Below are 25,080 nucleotides of genomic sequence, written 5' to 3'. Positions count from 1 at the left end.
ATGTGTACAAGTGCTCCTCGAAATGCAGGATGGGCCAGGGGTCAGCTTTCTCCACACCGACACATTCTGACAAGGACCTCCAAGGAGTTAGAGAAATCTCATTTGGAACCTGACCTTTCAGGTCTTTATGAAGGTATACATATCAAGATAGAGAATAATATGTATTTTATTTAATGCTTTGTTAGCTCTTGTCCCAAGCCCCACAAATGTTAGGAGCAAGTCTGCTTCGGGCCTGCAAAAAGTCTTTCATCCAGATTCCCTTCCCCTTAATTAAAAATAAGAAAATCATATAATCAGATAATCCTATTTTGGGTTTTTTTTTTTTCCAATCAGTTTACCACCTGATTCAAGAATTCTCTAACATGTTCCTTTGCCTCATCAGAAGTTCTGCCTGGGGTGCTGGTTAGGTAGTTTCTGGGCCTGCACGAATCCAGCAGAACTAAGAGAGGCCCCGGAATGTGCATTCAACAGGCCTCCCAGAGGCTTCGAGTGGCTTAGTGGTTCTCAGCCCTGCTGAATTTTAAAACTGGGAAACTGAGAAAAATACAGCTGTCGGGGCTCCAGTTCACATGGAGGAAACAGGCGTCTCTACGGACAGGGCCCAGGCATACATATTTTAAAAATCTCCCCAGTTGCCTCCTCAGTGGGCCCAGACTGAGAGCCAGATCCATCTAGCTTGCTGGCTGCGGCAGGGGGGAGCTCAGCCCTCAGCCCGGGCCTGTCCTCACCTCTCCTGGTGGAAAGGAGGCTGTAGGGTCTTCAGACTTTGCAGGCACTGTTGTTCCTTGTGAAGCCTGATTCCGCCACCTAATTAACACTTGTTTATATTAAACAAGTGTCAGCTGCCCTGTGTAGAGAAGGGGGTGGTCCTTTTTGAAGTTTCTAGCCACTGACTTTATAAGATTTGGCCTGAAGTGGGACTAATGGAAATTCAACCCGAGATAGCAGCTAACGAGTTCTTCCAGAAATTTCTCTTGCAGGCAGAGACATCTCACAAAACAAGGCAACTGCAGACGTTTTTCCATAACGCTCCTTCGCCCAGCAGTGGCGATGGAACGGAGGGTGTGGACAGCTTCCTGGGTTTGGGTGCTCCTTGTCAGGTGTGAAAACAAAGAGGATCATTGTGTTTCTTGGAACTGGCCTAAATGTCTATGTTTAAGATTAAGATCTAGGGAAACGCATTTCCGTTTGAGACCCAGTATTTTCTGATTGTGAAGGGCACCAGCCTGAGCAATGGCGCCGCGACACGGCCCGGCCTCCAGCCTCTTCTGCCGGTTCCTTTAATTAGGAGAAATTAAGTGGGGCTGCTACATATTTTGAGAATAAATAACACTATTTAAACTTAGGCAGCCTTAACCACTAACTTAACCGCTGGATTCTCGCTGCTACATGTCTCCCAAATAGATCAGCATAATCTTAACCAGGACTTAAAATGCATCATCTTCGTTCCGGAGCTCAGAACCAGCAGCCGACAGGAGCCTTTGGAGACTTAATGACTTTAATTATGGCGAGAAATACCTTCTCCCGGTGGGGAGGGGCGCGGCGGGCCGGCCGAGGGTCAGAGGAGGCCGGATGGGAGCCCGCCCCCAAAGGCCGGCCCCACCGGGTGGGGGGAGGGACGGGGGGTGGGGAAGCCGAGGGGGAGGGGCCCGGGGAGAGGCCGCGGGGCCTCGGAGCTCTGAGCGGTGTTTGTGGCTTCGGCGCTTTGATCTCCCGCCAGGGAAACCTGGAAGGTCAGGCCGGGCTGCAGGCAAGCCCCGGAGCGGGGAGCCGGGCGGAGCGGGCAGGGCGGCACCACCCACCCTCGCCGCCCACCGCCTCCTCCCGCCCCCGGAAAGTGAGCCCGCCCCCACCCGCACCGCGTTTTGTGTGGCGATCTTCGTAGGCAGAGGATTAGGGGCCCCAAGGCGTGACAGTAAACTAGCCAAATGCCCTACAAGTTTGGCTTGGTTCGTTAAAATCCTATTTGTTGTATATACTGTGAAAGAAACCAGGCTGCTTTTTAAGCCACATGCCCCCCTTACTTCCTCCCCCTCCCCTACAAATTCCCCCAGAGCACAGGTGACAGCCCTGGTGGTTTGTGCAAGTTAGGGTCCTTGCCCTGGCCACTTCTTCTGACGCCTGCCTCCTTCTTGGCACCAGGATTTTCTCACCGGTTACCCATGTGCTCTGCTGTGTGACCTCATTTCCTATGGAATGAAAGGTTTCTGTAGGAAAACAGGGCGCTTGGTGAGATGGGCCTTGTAAGCCCCCTTGCCTGGCAAGAGTGTCCCCTGTTGCGCAGTGACTCATGCTTCAAGGAACAGCAGTTGAATGCTCAAGAGCCGGTGCCTGGGTGGTCACTGCTAAGTGAAGAACACGGCGGGGTGGGGGGAGGAAAAAGTGAGGAGGGGGGACTTGAGATTCACTTATTGGCCTCCAGAGGGAGGGGCATAAATGGAGCCAGTGAGTTCTGACTGTTTGCACTGGAGTAGAACCACCGAGAGACTGGTGGGCGTGAGGCTGGTGCCCCTGGGTCTGGCTGGTTGGTCTCCATTGCGGTAACAGGCCCTTTCCCCTCCCCAACAGTAGCAGACCCCGCAGCTGTGGCGCTTAAGCAGGGCTGTTGCAGGTGCCCGCATTCCTGGCAGTGAGGTTGCTGGAGGTTCAGGCCTTAGGGGGAGACCTCTAAGCCTGTGCTTTTGGTCTCCAGTTGCTCCACCTGAGGCCTCCATTGAGTTTGGAATCCTCACACCAGGTGGGGAGGGCAGGCCGTCTTTTCCCATCAGTCTTGTAGGCTGAAGAAAAGCCAAGTTCCCCTAAATGATAACAGGAGGAAACTGTAAAAAGCCTCATCTGCTGTCCGTCCTGTGGATGTGCCCAGAGGCGGTCATTCGGTCAGCTTCCCTTTGCTGAGAGTTCTCAGAGAGACTTGCATTCCTCCCGAGAGTAGGAGGGACAAACTCTGCGAGTGCACTGGCTGGTTTTCTGAGCACTTTTACATCAGAGGTGTCCCCACAAGAGGCCTGGGGCCCGAGAAAGATCTACAGCAAGGCAGGGCCACTGTCAGTGGCTGGGGCTGAGGTTGCCCAGAGGGAGTAATTCTTGCACTAGAACCAACCAGCAATAAAAGGCCCACCAGCAGGCACTGCAGCAGAAGACGTGTATGCGGTTAATAAGAAACCAAATCCCGAAAATGTCTGTAATGCAGAGAATTCTTGAGTACCAAGAAGATCTGATAGGAAATGGACCTTCCTCAGTTCAAGAGTCAGGGGAAACAGGCTATCAGGTGGCCTGGAGTGAGCTACAGCCCATGCTTGGAGTAGCTGGGCCCAGGGTGTTTGATGCTAACCCTGAGGGCAAAAGCTGATCCTTTTTTTTGGTTAATCAAACATTTCTTGGCCATTTACCCTGTGCCAGGCTCTTTGCTGGATTCTGGGAATTTAGCAGGAAAGAAGTCTGAGGCCTCGGCTGCCCTCTAGTGAGGGAGGCACTTGAAGTAAACAATTACAGTGTGATGTCACGAGAGCTGCAACAGAACACAGAGTCAGGCCACAGGCAGTGTCGTCAATGAGGGAATAACACATAAGCCCATGAGAGTTAGAGGAGGTGAAGGCCAGCTGTGTGCGGGAGGGAGCGTGTATCCTCCGGAGGGGCTCCTGGATCTGATCAGAGGCTCGGCCTGATCGGCCTCTGAGGTTGGAGTGCAGAGTTTGTGATAAGCAGCCGGGAGGGCACATCTTATCCTAAGAGCAACGCGGAGTCGCTGGGGGAGAGTGGGCCAGGTCCGGTCTGTGATTTAGAAAACTTCCTCTTATGCTGCACGGAGACACACGATGTGGAGGGAGAGGGGCAGGTGAGATGGACTGGGGAACCCTCAAGGGAGAGTGTTGTTGTGACTCACATGGGAAGTCTGGTGTCCTGTGCAGGGTGGCAGCAGTGGGGATAGGAAAACAATGGATGAATTTGGAAGATGGAATTGGCAAAACTTGGTAAGCAGTTGAGTTTTGTGTAGGGATGAGGGCAAAAGGTTGTGGTTTAACTTGGCCCCTGGAGGATGCTGGTGGGGCACCTCCCTCAGGAGGGAGCCCAGGTCGTAGGAAGGTGAGGATTGGATGAGGGATAGGCCCATGTACCTCTCTGTCAGCCTGAGCAAGAAATGACCTACAGGTGTCCAGGACCGGGAGCTCCACGCCCCCAGGAGGAGCTTGGGGACCCAAGCTGAAGCAGAATGCTGATGCCAACTCTGGAAACTATCTGGCTTTCGGATTCTCCAGAATCATGGTTTCTGCCACCTTGGGTCATACTGCTGCAAGGGAACACTCTCTTGGGAAAGAAAGAAGGCGACCTCTGCACCCTCACACTGATCCTTGCTAATAAGCCAGAGCTCTTCCCAGGACAGCAGCAAGTGTGTGGAGACAGATACTTCTGGAAGGCTCTGTCTTGTCTCTTTCTTGGGGTGCCTGGCACACAGCTGGCCCTCTAAAGTAGTTGTCAGATTGAACTGTATACAATTGACCTTTGAACAACACAGGTTTGGGCTGTGAGGGCCCACTTACATGCAAATTTTTTTCAATGGCTAATACTGTAGTACTACACTTCTCAGTTGGTTGAATCTGTGGATTCGGAGGCACCTTGGAGACCGAGTATACAGAGGGCCAACTGTAAGTCACACACAGGTTTCCTTTCAGCTGCGCAGAGGGCCGGCACCCTGACCCACCGCTCTGCTCACCGCGTGCATCTCTAGGCCTAGCACATGCAGTAACTGGCTAATTACTGCTGTTGAACAAATAAAGTAATAAATGGCGCTACAAATAGACTTAAACTCTGTTGCTGCCTGCTATGTTAATTTGTTGAGTGTGAGCTGTGCCTGGGGCAGTCTGCTCTATTAAGCTTTATGGGGCAAAGGGGCTGGTCAGTAGGACATACCTCCTGGCCCCCTTAGACCTGGGCCAGGTTAGCCGAGCACCCAGGCAAGGCATTTACATGTAAGATGTCAGTTTGACTCAGCAGGACCACTTGTAGTGATTCATTTTAAGGATAGATGCCGCCAGAACATGAGTACAGGAATATACATACAGCACTGTTTATAATAGAGAAAATGAAGAAACCTTCTAAATGCCTGTCAGAGGAACCGTCTTCAGCTCTTAAACAGCCATACAGTGGAAGAATGTATGTTGCTGGTAAGAAGATTGAATATTTTTCTGCATCACTGCATATAATATTGTTGGGTTAAGAGGGGAAGCAGCAGAGAACAATGTATACATCCAATTCATTTTTAAGTATATTTTGATATTTGAGTGTATATATACATGTGCATTTTACTCTTGCTAATATATGCGTTAAAAAATGGAAGGATATAAACCACACTATTGCGTTATAAAGCTGGGCTAGAGAGAGGTAATAGGTTATTTTTTGCTTTCAATTTCTGAATTATTTTAGAATTTTCACATCACTTATTACTTTATTTAATAGCAAAAACCACTAAAGGTGGGCACACTTGAGGGGGAAATGCATCATAGAAAGTGTTAAGCAGCAGAGGAGAAATCTTTACAGATATTAGAGCTCAGAGAGGGGTAAGAGCTGCTTTGGCCAAAGAGAAGCACTTACCAGTCTTACAGGAGGCTTTGCACATGAACTTGACCTCAAAGAATCAGTATGCTAGGTACGATCGACTCACTGTGGTTCACGCTGGAGATCTTCACGCAGGCGCAGTACCACACAGAGGGTTATGCTCAGACCGCCAGCCTCCTCCCAGCTGGCTTACCAACAGGCCACTTTATCCAGAAGTTAAATCTGTTGACAGTTTTTTCTTTTATTGTCTGTGTCATCCTGCCTTATCATTACTGCAGATAAATTAAGAGTTGAGTGGGTTTGTAATGGGGACCATTAAAATTCTATGTGGATTGTATTAAGGTTCTTAATAATCTTCATGTTCTTTGGCCCTGGGCCTCCATCCTAAAAAAAAAAGGGGGGGACACGTAAGCCAAGATTCATTCAACGTGGCATTAATTATAAGAATAAAAAGACTGGAATAACCCAAATATCAAAAAGATATGAGTGAGTAGAGTATATGAAGGGATAGATTGCAGCCTTAAACACATTAACAAAAAATTTTAAACGTGTTGGAAGCTTATGATAAGTCCAAAAAACAGAATGCGAAATTACATTCAATAGAGGCGCAAAGAAAAAAAAAAAGTCTGCTTGAAGTCCCCGTATGTCAGAACTTCCTGTAAGAGGTTGAAGACACAAGCCTTCACATCAGCGCTAACAGTCCAGCTTCCTTGGTTTTCCTCTGGTCGGGCGTTTGGGACAAAGGAGATTTTTTGATCATCTTTTGGGTTATTTCTGATTAATTGTGTATTCCGTTCAAGCTTTTGCTACAGTAAAGATTAGGCACTGGGGACACCACATCGAGTGCTTGACAAAGAAACAGATAAACAACGTGGAGGGTGGTGTGGAGCCTGTTCGCAGGGGCTCTGGGGAGGAGGTACCAGGCGGGACCCTCAGCATTGCTGCACACACTGGGGAGAGTGTCACTCCGTTACTGGTTGGAATTCCTCAATTTAATTAAAACCCAAGCAGCCTCTAGGCTTTGAGTTCTCTCGCCCACAAGGTGGTAATGGGACTGTTCTCATCAGAATGTGCCCCCCGCATCTGGAAATTCGAGACTCAAACACACTGGGAGAAGCACTTCCTTGGGGAGCAACAACCATGTCCATGTTCAGAGAGCAGTAACCCAGCAGCACAGTCCCAGGCAGGCTCACGTTCACATAAAATAAACCACAGGAGTCTTGCGTCGCAGTAAGTGCCAACCACAGACGACCCTGTCTCCTAGGGCTTAGAACGTTGTGCTCTGCACAACGTAAGGTTGCAGGCGTTCATGCCTTTGTTCTTGTGCCAGTGGCTGTGGACGTGTCTAGCCTCGGGTCCTGCAGCCCCGGAGAGGTAGATAAAGGACCGTGACAGCCTTTTAGTCCACATTCTGCTGTGGGGCTGTGGTCAACCTGTGGGCTCGTGCTGACCCGCCCTGGCCTGACAGAAGGATGGGAAATACCTGTGTGAGGTGCGGCAACAGGAAGGCCTGCAGGGTCAGTGAGGCTAGGCCTTTGGAGGCTTCTGGGGGCCTTGCCCAGACACCCCTGTCTTCTGCCCTCCTTCCCACCCCAGTCTCTGTCCAGTTCGAGGGTAACTGCCCCTCTGGCCATGACCTTCATCTAGCCACAGCCACCAGGCCACACCTCTCCTGCCCTTCTTGGAAACAGCCATATTTTGAGAATTTGGGACATTAGGTGTGTGGCTTTCTAAAGGCAGGGTTTTGAAATAATGCTCTGGCCCAGGCTGAATGAGGTGAAGACTCATTCAAGGAGTATGCCTCATCAGATTTTAAACTGAAAATGTGGGGCAAGGAGGGACGTGTGACCAGGTAGTTATCTGGGTATTTTCTGGAAATAATGTAATCAGCGTGTCCCTTTCTAAACATGGATTATTCATGGCCCGTTTTAAATCCCAAGCCTGCTCCTGACAGGCAAGTTCCCACTGTGATCCTGGGTGGACTCTCCTCCCATCCATTCCTGGTGTGCAGGAATCATAGCCTGACTGTAATAGCAACTCATTACATTAAACGTGATTTTTAAGGTAAGTCAGCTGTGAGAATGATCATTTTCTCAAACAAAATATTGGTACTTTGGGTCCCGCGCCTTAACCTGGTGGTGTCTAAAGTCAAACTCTAAATAGGATGTAAGCACCTTATTCTTGACCTGTTCCTTTCACTGTAGAAACCAGGAAACTGGTCAGCCGTCCTAGATTTTGTTTAAAATGTCTTTTAAAACATGCCTGTCCCACATGGGTCGTGTCTCAGCTCCAAGTCCCTGAGCCTCCCACGTCCTTGTGGAGCAGGGGGCCTGACCGCATGAGCTGCCCCAGGTGGGCAGACTCTGCAGGTGCACCGACATCAAAGCAGGAGGAGCTGGGCCCTCCCGATGGAGTCGGAGCTGAGGGCACATTCCCCTCAGGTGCTGTTTGAGGTGCTGAGTGTGGGATGAAAGCCAAATAAAGGAATGAGAGGTCCTGTTTGTTACCTCGTTGTTGATGCTGTTCTTCAGGGCCCTTCCGCGTCCCCTGACTTTGTGAAGAAGGCTGAGATTTATCACCTGAGCAGAAGACATAGCACCTACTCACTGTTAACTCCGGGGCCCGCGAGGTGTTGGCCTCGGGCAGAGGAGTCTGTGCCCCTAAAGAGCTTTATGGTGAAAAATGACACCCCCTGGCCTCAAACTTTCTCACTGTGCCATCATGTCCTCTCTGGTTGGAGGCAGGTGACAGTCACTGTAGCTCTTTCCGCACCACTCTGGACAGTCCCTTGCCTCCTTGAGTGGGCGAGACTGGGAATTAGAAGGGACCCCAGCCATCATGACCCAGGCAGGGAAAACGAGGCTGGGGTTGAAAGAGACTCCATGACTTGCCCACCATAGGCAGCTTGTCAACCAGGAATAGGAGTCCCTCCGACGCAGTGTGCTGGTGACAAAACGGGGTGGAGTGGTTGAGCAGCAGAGGGGATGTACTACCTTGAATCTCAGTCCAATGAGAAAAGAGCCCCCAGCAGGACAAGGACAGCTTTTGCAGCACAGCACTCAGGGTGCCTGAGCTTGTTGAGTTGCAGAGGGATTTGCTGTATCCCTGGGGATTCATTGTCCCGCGTATTTTATCTAGTACAAAGGACAGGGAGTTGTCTTAGAAAAGCTGTGGGATAAGACTGCCCTCTGGTGGGCTGATGCCACCATTGGTTTCTGGTCTAAAGCTCAGGGCTGCTTTCCTTTGCTGCGTCCCTGTAAAGTGATTCCTTCCTATGGAAGGAATTCAGATTTGATTCTTTCTCAAGCGCTCTGGCCCACAGAGACTTTCTTGACCTCTAAGTACTAGCCATCATTTGCCCATCTTATAGGAGGTTTGTTTTTGGTTTTGGTTTTCCCCCCACATTCGAGGTGTCTTGATTCCCTGACAAGATTGAGGTTCCTAAAAGCAAGGACTGTGTCTTATGTCTGTCCTTCCACAGCTTCTCCCCTGTTGTCCACTTAGCCAGACATGAAATTTGAAGGTTCACTGGAGTGGAGAGGAAGCCTTGCCTCCAGAAAAGAATCCCTCCACTTCTCATTTGTTCCTAAAACATTCTAACCTCATCTCTGATCAGTAGTTCCCCAAGGGGTCGAGTCATCAGAATCCCTCAGAAAACGTTCAGAACTCAGTTTCCTGGGCCTTCCTCCAGCCCTGCTGAATCAGTCTCTGTGGTTTGAGCCAGGAAATCTGCTTTACAAACTTCCCAAGTGGTTTTTGATGTGCAGCCAGGTTTGGCAGCCAACTGCTCTAAATCCTCATTTACAATTATTTCTCGTAGCTTTTCCCTTTGACAGCATCTCCAAAGGTCCCCAGTTTATGGTGGTTATTAAAACTGACCATTTTGAGACTCCTTGGGAAATATACAGCGTGCTTTTCCCGCTGGGGTACTGGATGGTGCGGGAATAAGCAGGACCATGAGAGAAGGACCAAAGGCGTTTGCTTTAGTTGCCATTGGCCCCACCTTCGTAGAAGGAAACACTGAAATCAGCGCCTTCATACTTACTGGGCAGGTGGTTGATTTGTAGTTTGTTTTTCATGTTTAGGCTGGATAGTGACAAGTTAGTTGATTACCTAGTTATTTATTGTCACCACTTATTTTTTTGGGTTTTTTGGTTTATTTGTTTTGTTTTTTTTGCTTTTTTGCAGGGGAGGTAATTTGGTTATTTTCAGCATTTCTAATTCATCTGCCTCTCAGGATAGCTGTACAAGGGAGGTGCTATTGCTCCCTTCCCCCACCCCCACCCTTTTTAACAGATGGGCAAATTGAGGTTCAGAAAGTCCATCACTTGCCCAGTCACCTAAGTTGGTGACTGTCAGATTCTGCATTCAAATACAGGTCCGATTCCCAAGGCCAACTTCGGAAAGGTAAGAGAACCAGAGTGCCAACCTGCTCTCTTTCACCCTGCCAGGCCAAGCGAGCAGTACAGCGTGGAGCTACTGCTGTCATCTTCGACGTGTCTGAAAACCCAGAAGCTATAGACCAGGTAAACGCCTCGGGCTGGGCCGGCGCCACATTGTCCCCGAGAGAAGCACTTCCTTTTCTTAGCTTGGCTTCTCACCGTCACGTCACCCCACCTCAGGGCCTTTGCACTTGCTTGCCCTCATTAGTTACCATGTTTGCATGTCATGTTCCAAGGCAAGAGTTCAGAGCCAGGAAGTTGGGGATTGGGAAGCATTGTCAGAGCCCCTTGTGGGGTCCCAGCCCATCCTCAAACAAGCATCCTCCTCAGCCTCGTCCTTCCAGAAGCTCCGAGTCTATGATGCTGGAAGAGTCTGAGGGTTTTCCAAAGGGTCTTTACTGTTCCTCTCTGCCAGCCTTTCTCACCCTTTCTCACCTTCTCCCGCCCTGTAAAGTAATCACTTCTCATCAGGCCTTCTCGTCTTCCTTAGCTGAACCAGGGCTCGGAGGACCCACTCAAGAGGCCGGTGGTGTACGTGAAGGGTGCAGACGCCGTCAAGCTGATGAACATCGTCAACAAACAGAAGGTGGCCCGAGCGAGGATCCAGCACCGCCCTCCTCGAGTGAGCCTCCGCCTGGCCGCCCGGGCCTCTGTCCCTACCAGCGTTTGGCCTTTTGCTCCTGCCTCCTTTTTGTATGAAGTGCCGGCACGCCCCACAGCCCTGCAGGGGGAGATCAGGCTGGGGGCCAGGGAAAAATTTCACTCGCTTCCTTTAGAGGAGACTTGAAAAGTCCTTGCAGAGGACGATGATTTGTGACCAGATGTCTCTTCCGCCAGGCGTTCCCTCTTGGTGGTGACCTCTCATCCTTTTTTCTCTTCTGTCCTCCGAAAGGCTAAGTGAGGAGGGTTGCAGGGAAGGAAGACCCAGCTTCCTGTGTCTCCCTCCTTCCATCCAACCTGGACTAGAGAGAAAGGCCTGCCCTTCCTTCCCCCCGTAGGGCCATTGTGGTATCGACACCCCTCAACTTGTATCTGATTCTGGAAAAGTAAGCTTCCAACTGGGCTTGTAGTCCACGATTTCCAGGTGGTTAATGAATAGCCTTATTTTTCCGGCTTCTCTTAAGCGTGTTAAGGCGACCCTGCTGGCATCTTCTGCCCAAACTCAGGCTGAAGATTCTGGGAACCTGGGACAGAGCCCCATCTGTGGTTCATTTCCTCCTCACAAATATTGGAATATTCACAGATAGGATGATTCTGCACACACAAAATACCCAGATACCCACAGCATTCAGTTAGCAAAACTCCACTCCTGTTGGCTAAATGCATGTCTTAGATGAGGTGACCTTGAAGTTTTAGGAGGCAGTGCGCCGTGAGGAAAAGGTAAGAATTAAAACTTAAAGGAGTTTCTAGAAGAGCTGACTTGCTGGCTGCTTTTTAAAGGAAAAAAGAGCACTTTGGTCACTGTGACTCATTGTAGTGGAAGCTGATATTTGTGGAAGCAGCATGCAATGTTCTGAGCTGTTGTAAACCATTAATTATATGGTCAGTAATCACTGTTCCCTCAAAACATGACACTCACTCTTTTGTCCCATAAATGTGATATCTGTGTTCATTTGGAAGGGCCTCTCCTACCGGTGACAGCAAGCTTTGCGCTCTTCCATGGAGAGCTCGGCTCTGTGAACAGAGCTCTCCCGGCTGTTAGGAGGCCTGCCTAAGACCACTGCAGGCCTCCCCGGGCCACACTGCGGGTTCTCCCTGGGCCTGCATGGCACATTGTGCACATGTTAACAGGGCCCCAGGGGTTTCCTGCAACTGAAGGGGGTGCAGCCCGGGGGCCTCATCCTTATCCCAGCCCTTTGCCGATCGCCAGGCTGAAGAGAGCTGTGATTCACTCTGTCTGTGCTCTGTTCCAGCAACCCACTGAGTACTTTGACATGGGGATCTTCCTGGCTTTCTTCGTCGTGGTCTCCTTGGTCTGCCTCATCCTTCTCGTCAAAATCAAGCTGAAACAGCGACGCAGTCAGGTAAAGGCTCAGAGCAGCCGGTGAACGGCACTCCCACCTGCGTCGCCTAGGGTGCAAACCAGGGTGGGGTCCAGAGCCCTGCAGCCTGTTCCCAGCGGCCTGGAAGCAACAACGATGGAGAAAACCCAGTGCAAAGCTTATAGCACCATGTCGTCTCTGTTCCAAAAGGGCCAGTCCTGCAAAGGCTGAGCACTGGGGCTGTTTCCCGCCCGGGATTTTTCCAAGGAAATGATTAAATGTTAACAAGGAGCCTAATCCCTTGCTCCTCAAACAGGACCTGCGGAGCAGGTGCATCCACATCACCTGGGAGCTCGGTAGAAACACAGAATCCCAGGCCCTGCCCTCGACCTGCTGCATCCAAATCGAGCTCGCAGCTCCCAGTCTCTCCAGGCAATGCTCAGTAAACAGAGTGGCAGCTCCAGTGCCCCAGGCAGCATGTGGGGTGCTGGTGGGAAGGAAGGACTCGGGGCTGAGGACAGCCGGGGGACATAAGCAGGGATCTAGACTCTCAGACGTATAGCAGGGTGAGGTCCTGATGAGAGGCCGCGGGCCTTGGCGTGGGTTCTTGAGGGCTGGGTGGCCATCCCTGGCAGAGCAGCAGCTGGTGCTTGTCAAGCACGTGGCGATGTGCCAGGTGTCGAGCACCCCTGAGCGCTGCCTCGTTTGCCCTTGGAACGTCCCTCAGTGAAGAGAGGAACTCTTAGCACCGAGCAGAGTTGGCCAAACAATGCAAGTAGACCTCTGCTGGTGCTGCTGCTTGGGAAAAGGCCCGGTGGATGTCGTGGACACTCATGAGTCTAGAAAACCTGTGACCTTGTGCTGTGGTGGTCTGAATTTTTAGTGATTCCTCGGAAACCTGTCTTGGCCTGATAGAGACTAGCGTTTGCCTGTCCCGATACATCAGTACCACGACCCTAGGGGTGACCACCACTGTTAGTACGTCCCAGACCCTAACTTGGACCACATTCTGCCGCACAGAATTCCATGAACAGACTGGCTGTACAGGCCCTGGAGAAGATGGAAACCAGGAAGTTCAACTCCAAGAGCAAGGGGCGCCGGGAGGGGAGCTGCGGGGCCCTGGACACGCTCAGCAGCAGCTCCACATCCGACTGCGCCATCTGCCTGGAGAAGTACATCGATGGAGAGGTAATGAATGGCAGAGGTGGCCCCCCGCCTGGTGGGGACCAGGTGGACAGGCCGGCAGAGGCACACAGGACCTGGAAGGGCAGGGCTCTTTTCCCACAGCTTTGCAGGAGAAGGGCTGAGATGCCTCGGTCTCAAGGGGGTGTCCTGAGACCTCCTAACTGCTGTTTCCCCTGGAAGGGGTGGCCCCACACACGGACACTCTCTCCAGAGGACCCAGCTGAATCTTGGTGATTTTGGAAATTGATCAGAAATACGTCATGGGCCAGAAAACGTCTGGTTTTAAGAATATTCACATGTGTTGGCTTAATTTTAGAACTGCTCTTCCGAAATCTCTGGGACTTGACTTGATATAGACCTCTCCCCCAAAGCTGTGTGGAACGTTTACATTTTTACTTACAGAGAGACAAGGGATGTGATGTCCCCTTTTTCCTTCTAGCTTTTTTCTGAAAATTCCAAACTTTCAGAAAAGTTGCAAGAATCATGCAGTGAAGCAGCATGCCTCACCTTGAATCACCATTGTTAACATTTTGCCACATTGACTTCATCTCTTTCCGGATGGATGGAGGCTGCACGTGCACACATTTTGAGTAGGGAGCAAACCGCTGCAGAATTAGTTGCAGACATTTGATGTCCTTTTGATGAAAGTGTCCCACTGCTGTATAGACTGTTAGATGAAAAAAGAGATTCTGCAGACACCTTCAGCGTAATAGTCTCTCACGGTCTCTCTCTGCACACCGCCTGAGTTCTCCTCTTGGCCCAGCAGGGTTCTAGCTTTGTGATCTTGGGCAAGAGACTCTGCTCTCTATGCCTATGCTTGTGACACGGGCCCAAGACTGACCTGCAGCCAGGTGACCGTAAAGGTTACATGAGAAAATCCGGCTAGAACTCTTACCACGGTCAGGCACAGCCTTAGGGATTAGTTTAAATATTACTCTGCTGAGCTGGTCAGAGACTGGAAAAACAAAGTAAAATTAGCAAGTTTGGAGGATGCTCTGGAACTTTAGAGGTGGTTCTGCCTCAGAACCCCATCCTTCCTCTCCACGTGTGGTGCTTTGTTATAAACTGTCTGTCCCCAGGTGAGTGTTGAGGGTCCAGTGAAGGAGAGGACAGGAGAAATTGGCCCCTTTGCCGCCCCACCTGTCAGTCATGGGGCCCAGGCTTCTTCCTTTGTACCCATGCCGTTTTGGGTATCCGGAGGTGCCCGCCGTCCCAGAGATGCAGCAGGTCTGAGGGGTACCTAGCCGTCTCTCCACACCTCCAGGCTGACTGTCTGGACCAGCACCTGGCTCTGGTCCCATGCATGCCCTCCTCCAGCGGCTGAGAGGGGACTGCTTCCTCCCTCAGCACCCAGCACCATGGCTGGAGCTGGCTGGTGGGCCATTTCTTTGTTCCTAGAACCTGTGCTGGGCCCTGACTCAAGGGTGCCGAGCCACTTGTAGCTAGAGATGGGAGGCGGGAGGGCGACCCCCTGAGCAGTGCCACGGCGAGCTGGGCTCCCTGGTCCCAGTCGGGCTGCGCAGGAGGAAACACATGCGGGGCTGAAGGCAGAACCGCCCTCCGCCTGTGCCATTCCTCAAGCCGTGTGCCCTCTCTCCCTTCCCAGGAGCTGCGGGTCATCCCCTGTGCTCACCGCTTTCACAGGAAGTGCGTGGACCCCTGGCTACTGCAGCACCACACCTGCCCCCACTGCCGACACAACATCATAGGTAATTCCTGCCAGCCTTGGTTGTTGCTGGAGAGCCACTGTCTTTACCGAGTACCGAGCGAGAGCCTGGCCTGTGCTGCGGGTGGTGAGTGGGCCAAACACTGCAGCATTGCCGCCTGGGCTTGGAGATGTACAGGCTCCAAACCCTTCGGAGACTCTGGCATGGGCAAGCACCCCAAGTTCACTTTGGCTTTGACACGAGCTGGCCTCCCGACCTTGGGCAAGGCACTCGGCCTCTCCAGGCCTTGGGCCTGCAGTCTGTTCAGCGGAAATGACAATGACGGTGCTGGCCGTGCCCAGTACCTGGGGTGGTGAATGAGGGGCCAGGACGCAGGGTGCTCTCCGGGTGGCTGTTTGGCCAGGAGGGAACGCCTCTTTCCTCTCAGTCTCCGTGTTGCTCTCTCATGCCTTTGTTGTGCAGAGCAGCTGAGGGGTGGGAGATGGACCCTTACAGGAGTGACCCCCCCCTTCAAGTGGAGAAGCAGGTCTCCAGCCTCTGCCGGTGTGGCCGGGCTTGTTGACGGCTTAGAATGGGCCAGGGCCGTGAGACTGGGCACCTCGCCATCTGTTGCCTCAGGCTGTGCCCTTGGCCCCAGTGTGCTCCACCGGCTGACTCTGTCTCCCCCCGCTTGCCTCTCCACAGAGCAAAAGGGAAACCCGAGTGCCGTGTGCGTGGAGACGAGCAACCTGGCACGCAGCCGGCAGCAGAGGGTCATCTTGCCGGTGCACTACCCCGGCCGCGTGCACAGGACCAGCGCCATCCCGGCCTACCCCACCAGGACGAGCATGGACTCCCACGGGAACCCCGTCACGCTGCTGACCATGGACCGGCACGGAGAGCAGAGCCTCTATTCGCCCCAGACCCCCGCCTACATCCGCGGCTACCCGCCCCTCCACCTGGACCCCGCGCTGGCCCCGCACCGCTGCGGCCTGGAGCACCGGCCCTACTCCCCCGCCCATCCCTTCCGCCGGCCCAAGTTCAGCGGCCGCAGCTTCTCCAAGGCAGCTTGCTTCTCCCAGTATGAGACCATGTACCAGCACTACTACTTCCAGGGCCTTAGCTACCCCGAGCAGGAGGGCCAGGCCCCAGCCGGCCTGGCTCCCAGGGGCCCGGCCCGGGCCTTTCCCCCGAGCGCTGGCGGCAGCAGCCTGCTCTTCCCCACCGTGGTGCACGTGGCGCCGCCCGCCCACCTGGAGAGCGGCAGCGCGTCCAGCTTCAGCTGCTACCACGGCCACCGCTCGGTGTGCAGCGGCTACCTGGCTGACTGCCCAGGCAGCGACAGCAGCAGCAGCAGCAGCAGCTCCGGCCAGTGCCACTGCTCATCCAGCGACTCAGTGGTGGACTGCACAGAGGTCAGCAACCAGGGCGTGTACGGGAGCTGCTCCACCTTCCGCAGCTCCCTCAGCAGCGACTACGACCCCTTCATCTACCGCAGCCGGAGCCCCTGTCGCACCAGCGATGTGGGGGGCTCAGGTCGGGGGCCGGTCCTGCGCCTGGAGGGCTCCCCGCCCCCCGAGGAGCTCCCGGCAGCCCACAGTCAGGGTACAGCGCGCGGAGAGCCCTGGCCCGGCCCTGCCTCTCCGTCGGGGGACCAGCTGTCCACCTGCAGCCTGGAGATGAACTGCAGCAGCAGCTCCTCCCTGGAGCACCGCGGGCCCAATGGCTCTACCTCAGAAGTGGGGCTCGAGGCCTCCCCTGGGGCCGCCCCGGACCTCAGGAGGACCTGGAAGGGGGCCCGTGAGGGGCCATCATGTGCCTGCTGCTGTGAGCCCCAGCCCTCCGCCCTGGAGCCCAGCGTGGGAGCGGTGGGGGGCAGCACCTTGTTCCTGGGCCCCCCGGGTGGGGAGCTGCAGCCGGGGAGCTCCCAGGGTCCGTACGGCCTTCACCCAGACCATTTGCCCAGGACAGATGGGGTGAAATACGAGGGGCTGCCCTGCTGCTTCTATGAAGAGAAGCAGGTGGCCCATGGCGGCGGGGGCGGCGGCTGCTACCCGGAGGACTGCTCAGTGCGCGTGCAGTACACACTCACCCAGGAGCCCCCGCCCAGCTGCCACCCTGGGGCCCGGGACCTGAGCCAGCGCATCCCCATCATTCCAGAGGATGTGGACTGCGACTTGGGCTTGCTCTCCAACCGCCAAGGGACTCGTGGCCTCGGCCCCTGGGGTGGGACGCTGCCAGGCCCTGATGCCCCATGGCCCCGCAGGGGCTTGGGAGCAGCCCAGGAAGAAGAGCGGGTTCTGTGCTGCCCGGCCAGGGCACCACTGCCCCCTGGCTGCCCTCCGGAGGAGGTGGGGCCCCCCAGGGCCAGCCCCCCCAGGGCCTCCCAGGACACTCAGGAGTCCAACGCCACAGCCACTGAGGCTACAGGTGAGAGCGGGAGGTGACAGTAGGCCAGAGTCTGGGTCTTCTCTTTACTTCACTTTCTAAGTGACTTTCTTTGTGTCCTTGGCTTTAAACGCCATCTGTATCTGATGGTTTCCAAGTGTTCTTCCCCAACCCCGCCCTTCCGCTGGGCCTCTGCTTCCATGATCTGTCCCCCAGATGCGACAGAAGCATCCCACTGATCCTGCCACAGCCGTGTCTTGAAGTCCTCCCTCTGCACCGTCTCCTCCAGGGCTCCCCACCAAGATGCTCAGGCCAAAAACCCAGGCACCAGCCCCGACCCTGCCCTGCTCCTCATGCTCCAGGGTCCCGGGCTTCCCAACCTGTCTTTGAGAACCACATGTGCTGGTTTTCCCCTCATGCAGAAAACTGAATCCCCAGAAAAATGAAACTTAGCAAAAGACATGCAAAATCCAAGTCCAAGTTTTTTATTATTAGATTCAGCAGACATCATCAAATTGCTATGAAATTTCTAAACATTTTGTCTCAGTAATAGTGTGCAGCCCAGCACCTTTAAGTGGCACTGGGACAGGTTCCCCTGACAAAGTGTGCCCCACGTCGGTCTACCCCGCCTCCCCACCTGCAGTCCGCAGCGAAGGCAGTAGCCTGACTGGTCTCCTGTTGCCGGTCCTGCCTTCTGTTCCACGTGGGTGCCAGGGTCGTCTGTTTTAAAATACAAGTCTAGGTCTTTACACAAGAAAACCCTTCACTGACTTGCCATCACCTTTGGAATTGTAGGAACATAGACCCCTCACCCAGTTCCCTCTAACCAGGCCCTGCCAAACCCTCGACCACCTCCTGCTTCCCTCGCCTCCTCGTTCACTACCTCAGCTGCCTGTGCCTCCAGTGCCAGGCTCATCCCAGCCTCCAGGCCTCTCTGTTCTGAGGTTGGAAAGCACGGTGATGGGGGCCTGCTCCCTGCTCTTCCCAGTGCCTGCAGCAGCCCCCACACACACATCTTTTGTATATTGTGTTTCCACGCTGCCTAAGGGCTTCCGGAAGGCTCCGTTGGGCCTGTTAAGGGAGGCCGGCCCTTAGAAAGGGGGCTGCTTCAGCCCTTCCCATCTACATGGTTTGTCCAGTATTGTGAGCTGTCCCTTCCTGAGAGCCTGCCACAGGTGGGATGGGCCCCCAAGTCCCCTGCCTGGTCCCTGCAGGCAGCGCCCACCAGCCCCGCCCTGACAGTTGTGCTCTCTTTCCTAGGACAGAGCTCTCGCCCAGCGGACAGTGGCGGCCCTGGAGCCTGAGCGAGGAAGGAACTCTTATGTGGAAATGGGAACTGTACGGAGACTCCAAACTCTGACTTCCTACAGAAAAAAAAAAAAAAAAGATTTTTTTAGCTTTGACAAACACAAAAGTGGTAATAAAAAGAGCCCTCCTTCTCAACCCAAAATGTGAGCCACCTGTGGCAGCCCCCCCATTAACAAACCAACAGACAAAATTCTGAGTCTTCTGCCTCTTTTGATAACTAGGACCCTTGATAACATGTTATTCTTCTGTTTTGTAAAGTGTGTGTGCTTGGGGTTCCAAGGTGTGTGGGATTGAGTTCTCTGCTTTGTTTTTTTAAGATATTATATGTAAATGTACAAAGTTATTTAAATATATATTTTAAAGAACCCTAACCGCCAACTTTTGCTGAAAAAAAAAAAATCACTGCTGCATTAATTGAACCACATCATGTGTAGATACTGTTGTCTCCCTGGAGGGAGCTCAGGCCTTTGAAAAGCTCAGGGCTACACCTGCCTTAGAAAATGAACCAGAAACTTGAAGTAAAGCTAGTTGATATGGGTACAAACTCTGAGGAACAATGCAATGCTGCCTCTTTCTTTCTCATGGCAAATCCCACCGTACGAAATTTCAGGTCTTCTCAGAAGCCATGCCTCTCCAGCCCAAACCTCTGGGCAGCTGATGGAAATATCCAGGAATAGGTCTGCAGCACTGGGGAGCCGGGACAAGCCATTGCTACGTAAGCCCCCGGGGTGACAGAGACAGTTGTGCCCAGTGACCTCAGTGTGTCCCCTCAGGTCCTCGTCCTAAGTAAAAGGACGGAGTTCACAGTCCTGATCTTGGGCTTCCTGCCACTGGCTGCAGAGATGGTTCCACGGGGTGTGTGGGGACAAACACCCGGGAGGAATGTATGTAGTTTTGCCGCCTTGGGGTCGTGGGAGCAAGGGGAACGATGCGTGGGGGAGGGGGGCGCCCCCGGGTGCGGTTGCCCTGGAGCGGGCCTGTGCGCATGCGTCTCTGCCCGCAGCCACACCCCTCCGCTGCTCCGGCTGCTTTTCTGGGAGCACGTGGCCAGGACCCTACCGGGTCTGAGCTCCGATCTGTCCCTTCGCGTTTCCCTACAGAAGCACCGCTTCAGGGTTGTTTAGCCCTCTGCCTCATGGCTGAAGTTGCTCATCTCGCCTGCAGAAGTCTACTAGCCTTTCTACCTAATGCACTATGATGTATCGATTCTCCATGAGACAGAGAGAAAGAGACTATCAGATAGTTTAGACCCAAAGGGTAGGTTTTTGTATGTTCCAGACTTTTGTTGTTTTTGTTGTTTTTTTAAGAGGGAGGGAGAGTTTAAAAACCCAAACCATTTTTTAAAAGATGTTTCCATTTTAAAAGGGAGAATCTATTTCAGATCAGGGATTGTCATTCTTTATGTCCAATGTATTTCTTGTTCTTAAAATTTTTTTCAAAAGAAACTAATCACGTTAGCCCTTGTGTTTGCTAACTCTTCTGGTCACTTGTGTTTATTCATGTATTCAGCAGGTATTGGTTGTCATCAGAAATGCTCGTTTGCTGACTAGGGCCCTTGAGACCTGGCCCCTGTGGCTGGGGAAGTGGAGGCCATACCAGGGTGGCCGGGCGACTGTGATGGCACCTCTCCAGTAAGGCTCAGGGGAGGTCAGCCCAGGTTTCACACCAGAACGTTTTGAATGAGAATCTTACTGTATCAGAATCCCTTTTTTTCCCCTTAAAAACCTCAGCCTGTGTTGAGGAAACTCACTTACTTCCAGCCAGGATTTGACAGGGGAAGAAATTACAGCGTCAAATGATTGAGCCATTTGCTGTTTAGGAGCTCACCATGGTGAGATTTGTCCTGCAGCCTCCGAGGTGCGGTCCCTTGGGGGCTACCCACTTCCTCCCTCCCCGCCTATGCCCAGCACACCTGTTGACGAGGGTGTGAGAAGTGCCTGAACCCATGACATGTGATCTGGGCCGCCTTGATTTCTGGGGCCAGGAGGCACAGCTGCCAAGGACAACAGCTTGCATGTGGTGGTTTTGGGTATGGCGTCTAACATGTCCAGCAAAAGCAGTTCTCGTTATTGAGATTTTGTTCGTTTGTTTGTGGGTTTTGTTTTCGTTCTTGTTTTGAATGCCTGTAAGTGCATAGTATCTTGCTTGTCTGAAACCATACCCCCAAAGTGGCTTTCTTTAGCCCTGGCTGGAAAACCACTCCTCGACAGCCTTAAGCAAGAAATAGGTGAGGAGAGAATGTGACTTCAACTCGGCTTATTCAAATAAACGTATCCCATTTTCGCCTGAAAGAGCAATAACAAGAGACGGCAAAAGAAACACACTTAATTTTTGTAGTTTACAGGGTGGTAGAAACAGAAAAATAACATTTTTAAACTGTAAATCTCAGCCATTGTCTTAAATGTGTGTTGGCTCACCAGACAGGGAGGTCACCAGAATTGGGCAACCAAGTACATTATTTATTGCCTCACCATTCAACTCAAAAGAAATGTCTTCTTTGAAGTCTTAAGACTCCAATCATGATGACAAGTACCTTTTTCAGTGGCCTCTCAGCTGCGTAGAAAGTGGGAACATCACATTTGCCATTGAGAGCCACCCCCCATCCCGACACCCCACCTCTCACCGGAATGTGACTGTTGGGCGTGGTCCTGTGGCCCCGCCTTGCGTGTAGGACAGCCAGGTAAATTGCAGAGTGCCAGAACCTGTTAACAGTGAGGGTTTGGGAGTTCTGGTCCGCCAGGTACCACTTTGTAGTAGACACAGCCCCAGTCTGCTGGCCTTAACTCTCTGTCTCTCCACCTCTCCTCTGAACCCCGCCGTTTTAGAAAGCTCCATCTGCTGTCCCACTGCTCACACCTCCCTGATGTGCTGCTAGTTCATATGCCAAGTTCCTGCAGGACTAATGCTTTTAAAATGAGGTCTAAAAAATAATTACTAATCAAGAGTATTATCTTTTAAACAGAACTGCCTTTTCTATTCTTTATATAAACTCTATTGTGTGGGTCTCTAATAAGGCACTATTTTTAAATGTTTTTTTTTAAAGTTTCTCCCATAGCACTTAAAAGATATTTTGTAAAAACTTTGCTGTAAAGATTTTGTAATAAAATGGTCTAAGGGCTCCTTCTCCAACATTACCATTTAAAAAATGTTTTAAAGGCTAGAAAACAACTTATGTATATTCTGTATATGTATAGCAGCACATTTCATTTATGGAAATATGTTCTCAGAATATTTATTTACTAATATATTTATCTTAAGCCATGTCTTATGTTGAGAGTGTGACATTGTTGGAATAATCATTGAAAATGACTAACATGAGGCCCTGTAAATACATGATAATTGCACACAGATTTTACATATTTGCCGACCAAAAATGATTTAAAACAAGTTGTAGTCTTCTATGGTTTTGTAACAAATTGTACAAATGACTGTAAAAAAAATACAATTCTATCAAGTACGTGTTACATGTTGTCATCGCTCTATCTGGTAAAGGTCTACGAAGGAGAGGGTCTCGCTCATGGGAGCGTGTGTGTAATTTCCTCTCGTTAATGCAGAGTTCAGGTTACCAGGGATTCAGGTGGTGTCACGGGCTGGCATCTGAGAGCGCGTTTGAGATGATGTCCCTGTGGTGGTGGTGGTTTTTCTGCTCAGCCCTATAAAGGAAATGGTGGTCGAGCCCAGCAGTCCGCTTTTTAAAAATAGGGACCAAAGGCTGGATGTAAACCATTGACTTCATCTGGAAGACTGAGGCCCTCGAGCCCCTCCATAGGAAGTGGGGCTTGTAGGGAAAAAGCTTAAGCATCCAGCCCTGGAAACGACCTAACCATGAAAGTGGGGAGGGGCCCTCAGTCTGAAATGAATCTTGGACCCATTTGTCTTGTTTTCCTGGGGAGGATAGTCACTAATTTGTAAAGCACTCTGAGATTATGTGGAAGGTGCAAAGCGGTATTTATTTCTCAGACATCTAGCAGGGAACAGCCTAATCCCATGAGCTCCTGTCCCTATTTCTAGCTCTTTAACTTGGGCCATTTCTTGGGCACTGGTTCCTCGTGGACCAGCTGCTTCCTGCCCAGCAGTGAGTCCTTCTGAACCCCTTCGGGGGTGGCAGCCTGGCTGCACAGAGCCTCCCAGAGCTTTTGTTTGATGGCCTTGCCCAGCTCCAGGCTGTACCTCTTGGGGGTCCCAGAGGGGTTCCACAGCATCGGCTCCACCACCGCGTGATACAGAGCCCGGTAACCCTCTGTGGGGAGGCCATGGATGGTTAACATGTCCTCCGACAGCTGCTGTCTCTTCCTGGTTTCAGGAAGCAAGGCTCGGCCCTTCCAGGACACGGTCCCAATGTCCCGGGGTAGCGCCTGGGTGGCAGCCACATGTTCAGCATATCTGCTCTCAAGATCTTGGCCGACGGTTCCTTTTTTCTCCTTTGAACTTTCTTTACTCTAGCCAGGAAGAAAGCAGAGAAGTCAAAGCTAAAACTTGAGAAGGGAGCTCAGAATAATTATCTGGGATTTGTGTCCCAGAGTCTTGGTTACAGCCACAACCAACATTTGCGTAGCGTGTTCTAGTTTACTGAATTCCTCCAGGGGTAGATACCGCTGAGAGCCTTTCTCCGGAACCCAGTAAGGTCAGCAGGAGACGACTTTAAAGGCAAGGGAATTGGAGTGGTTTGCCCAAGGCCACGTAGCTAGAAGGTGAACCACAGCTGTCACCCACAGAGGGCCACGCAGGACTCAAAGCATTTACTCTGTGCCAGGCTCTGTTCGAAAGCCCTTTGTGTGTATACACTCATTTCATCCTCGGGGAAACCCGAGGAAAGAAGGGCTACTCCCCATTTTATAAACAGAAAACAAGGTAGAAAGAGACTAAGTCCACAGTTGTCCCCAATTACAGCCAGAGCTGGGATCTGAACCCTGACCGCCTAGCTCCAGGGTGCACTCTGAGCTCTGCTGGCCCCATGGAGTGATGGAGTAGACTCAGATCAGGCCTTTGGATGCCAAGTTCTCCACGTGGAAGTCTGTAGCCAGATCTGGGGTTCAAGCGTGTGTGCCGGAACCTCTCTCCCATTCTTACTTTCCCTTCACGTTGAGTTTCTTTTGTCTCTGCTTATGAAAGCCACTTGCCTCCTTTCCAAACTATGCAGAGTATAAACAGGAACTGTCTCCACTCTAGCCCCCCACCCCCATCCTCACCCTTTGGGACGTCCTTCTCTTCTGAATCTCGTAAGCATTAAGTGTCTCTAGCTTGCCTGTCCCTCTCCCCACCCCATCACATTTTCTCCACCACCAGCCATCATCTTACCTTGTTAACGCCTCCTGCAGGCCTCCTGCACCTCGGTGAGCCCACCCCCTGCCCCAGTGGCCGCTTGCTCTTGGAACTGATGGACTCTATTATCCTGCCCCGCTGGGCGGCTTTCATTACTGAACTATCCTTGGGCTTTAATCTCTTCGAGGGTTTTGCGTCTCCAAACTTGCGTGGTACTGGGCAGCATTCCTCCTTCAGTTGTCGCCTGAGCACCAGTTTAACCAGGGAGAATGAGCTGGCAACTAATGGATTCTTTACAACTTCCCAAGAAGAGGTGGTACCCGGTGCAGGGGCATCAGTGTTCTGCTTTGCAGATGTTCTAGTTGTCCAGATGTTGGTGAGGGCTGGCGAGTCCACATAGCAGTCCTGAAGCCTGGTGTTCAGCAAGATAGACGGCCGGAGTCCATAGGTGGGGATGCTGGGATCTCGTCTCACGTGGATTGGATGCTAGAATTATATGGGAACAAAAAGGAATTTAAAAAGACCAATTCTCAAGCAGAGACTAGAAGGTCTACATTGGAGGAAAAGTATTAACATCTTTTTATAGATCATTCCTTCCACCCAGCTCTTAGAATTCTTCCTACACATCCTTTCTCCTATTCACCAAGGCCTTTTGTACCAAGGAAGAAAGAAGCAGTGGTAACTTCACAGGGTCACAGTGATATTCAGGCTCTCAAAGAACATAGCTTGCTCGGGCTGGAAGCAGAGGGAGGGTCAGGGAGCATATATAAGGAATTAAAGACAATTTCTTTCTCCTGGAAAGCTAAGAAAAGGAATGGGGGACAGGCTCAGTCAAGAGTCCTATAGGAGCTGTAGCCCCTCCTCGTCTCTGTTGCAATTCCTCGACCCAGGAATGACAAAAGGTAAAAATCCTGCCAAGCCCCCAAATCACTTTCGCACCAGACTGCCATGAGCCAAGAAAAGCTGCTAAGCAAGAAAATACACTCTAGGGTCTCTAAAGGCAAAAACACAATGTAAGTGTTGCTGGTCTCCATTTCCCATGACCAGCCAAGAACAAGAGAATAATTTGGCTAGATTAGAATCACACACTTAAAGAGACCTAGCTTTCTAAGAAATGTCATCTATAAAAAAATGAAATCACCTTACCATATTTCAGTTGCCTTAAATTTTATTTTAGCTAGCTTAGTAGGGGGAAGAAATATGTATTTTCTTTTCCCTTTTTTTCTCTTTTGTTTTTTATTGTCTTTTTAAATTTTGTTTTGTTTTAGTATTTCTATCACCTGTCTTTTTCTGCCTCAGTCATGTATGGGCAAA

The 25,080-nt window shown here is 51.7% G+C and overlaps 2 protein-coding genes and 1 long non-coding RNA gene across 6 annotated transcripts in view; 1 reads left to right on the top strand and 2 right to left on the bottom strand.

Moving 5' to 3' along the window:
• ZNRF3 (zinc and ring finger 3) overlaps positions 1-21,968 on the top strand; it is a 134,539-nt gene extending 112,571 nt beyond the window's left edge. For all 4 annotated transcript variants that reach the window (XM_072953358.1, XM_072953359.1, XM_072953361.1 and 1 more), the window contains 7 exons: positions 10,005-10,079; positions 10,486-10,617; positions 11,909-12,019; positions 12,998-13,165; positions 14,769-14,871; positions 15,514-17,238; positions 18,457-21,968. In XM_072953358.1, the coding sequence (XP_072809459.1) occupies positions 10,005-10,079; positions 10,486-10,617; positions 11,909-12,019; positions 12,998-13,165; positions 14,769-14,871; positions 15,514-17,238; positions 18,457-18,500 (2,358 nt within the window). In that variant the 3' untranslated portion in view covers positions 18,501-21,968. The remainder of the gene's footprint in view (positions 1-10,004; positions 10,080-10,485; positions 10,618-11,908; positions 12,020-12,997; positions 13,166-14,768; positions 14,872-15,513; positions 17,239-18,456) is intronic.
• On the bottom strand, positions 17,666-19,464 carry LOC140690972 (uncharacterized). The gene is made up of 2 exons (XR_012066391.1): positions 18,993-19,464; positions 17,666-18,556 (listed from the first exon to the last, which is right to left on the bottom strand). It is a non-coding gene; the product is annotated as an uncharacterized lncRNA (long non-coding RNA).
• A 460-nt stretch (positions 21,969-22,428) lies between the features above and the next one.
• C32H22orf31 (chromosome 32 C22orf31 homolog) lies at positions 22,429-25,080 on the bottom strand. The gene is made up of 3 exons (XM_072953365.1): positions 24,913-25,080; positions 23,803-24,252; positions 22,429-22,943 (listed from the first exon to the last, which is right to left on the bottom strand). The coding sequence occupies exons 1-3, from the start codon at positions 24,913-24,915 to the stop codon at positions 22,512-22,514; spliced, it is 885 nt and encodes a 294-aa protein (XP_072809466.1). The 5' UTR covers positions 24,916-25,080; the 3' UTR covers positions 22,429-22,511.

This window comes from Vicugna pacos, chromosome 32, assembly GCF_048564905.1.
Source record: "Vicugna pacos chromosome 32, VicPac4, whole genome shotgun sequence".
NCBI classification, from domain to species: Eukaryota; Metazoa; Chordata; class Mammalia; order Artiodactyla; family Camelidae; genus Vicugna; species Vicugna pacos.
Note: the sequence above shows the minus strand (reverse complement) of the source record. Positions and strands in the feature narration are given on the sequence as shown.

Coding starts and splice junctions, on each gene's coding strand:
- C32H22orf31 (XM_072953365.1), bottom strand. Junction 22,944..23,802: donor CTGCAGGAGGCGTTAACAAG/GTAAGATGATGG, acceptor CTTCCTGGCTAG/AGTAAAGAAAGTTCAAAGGA.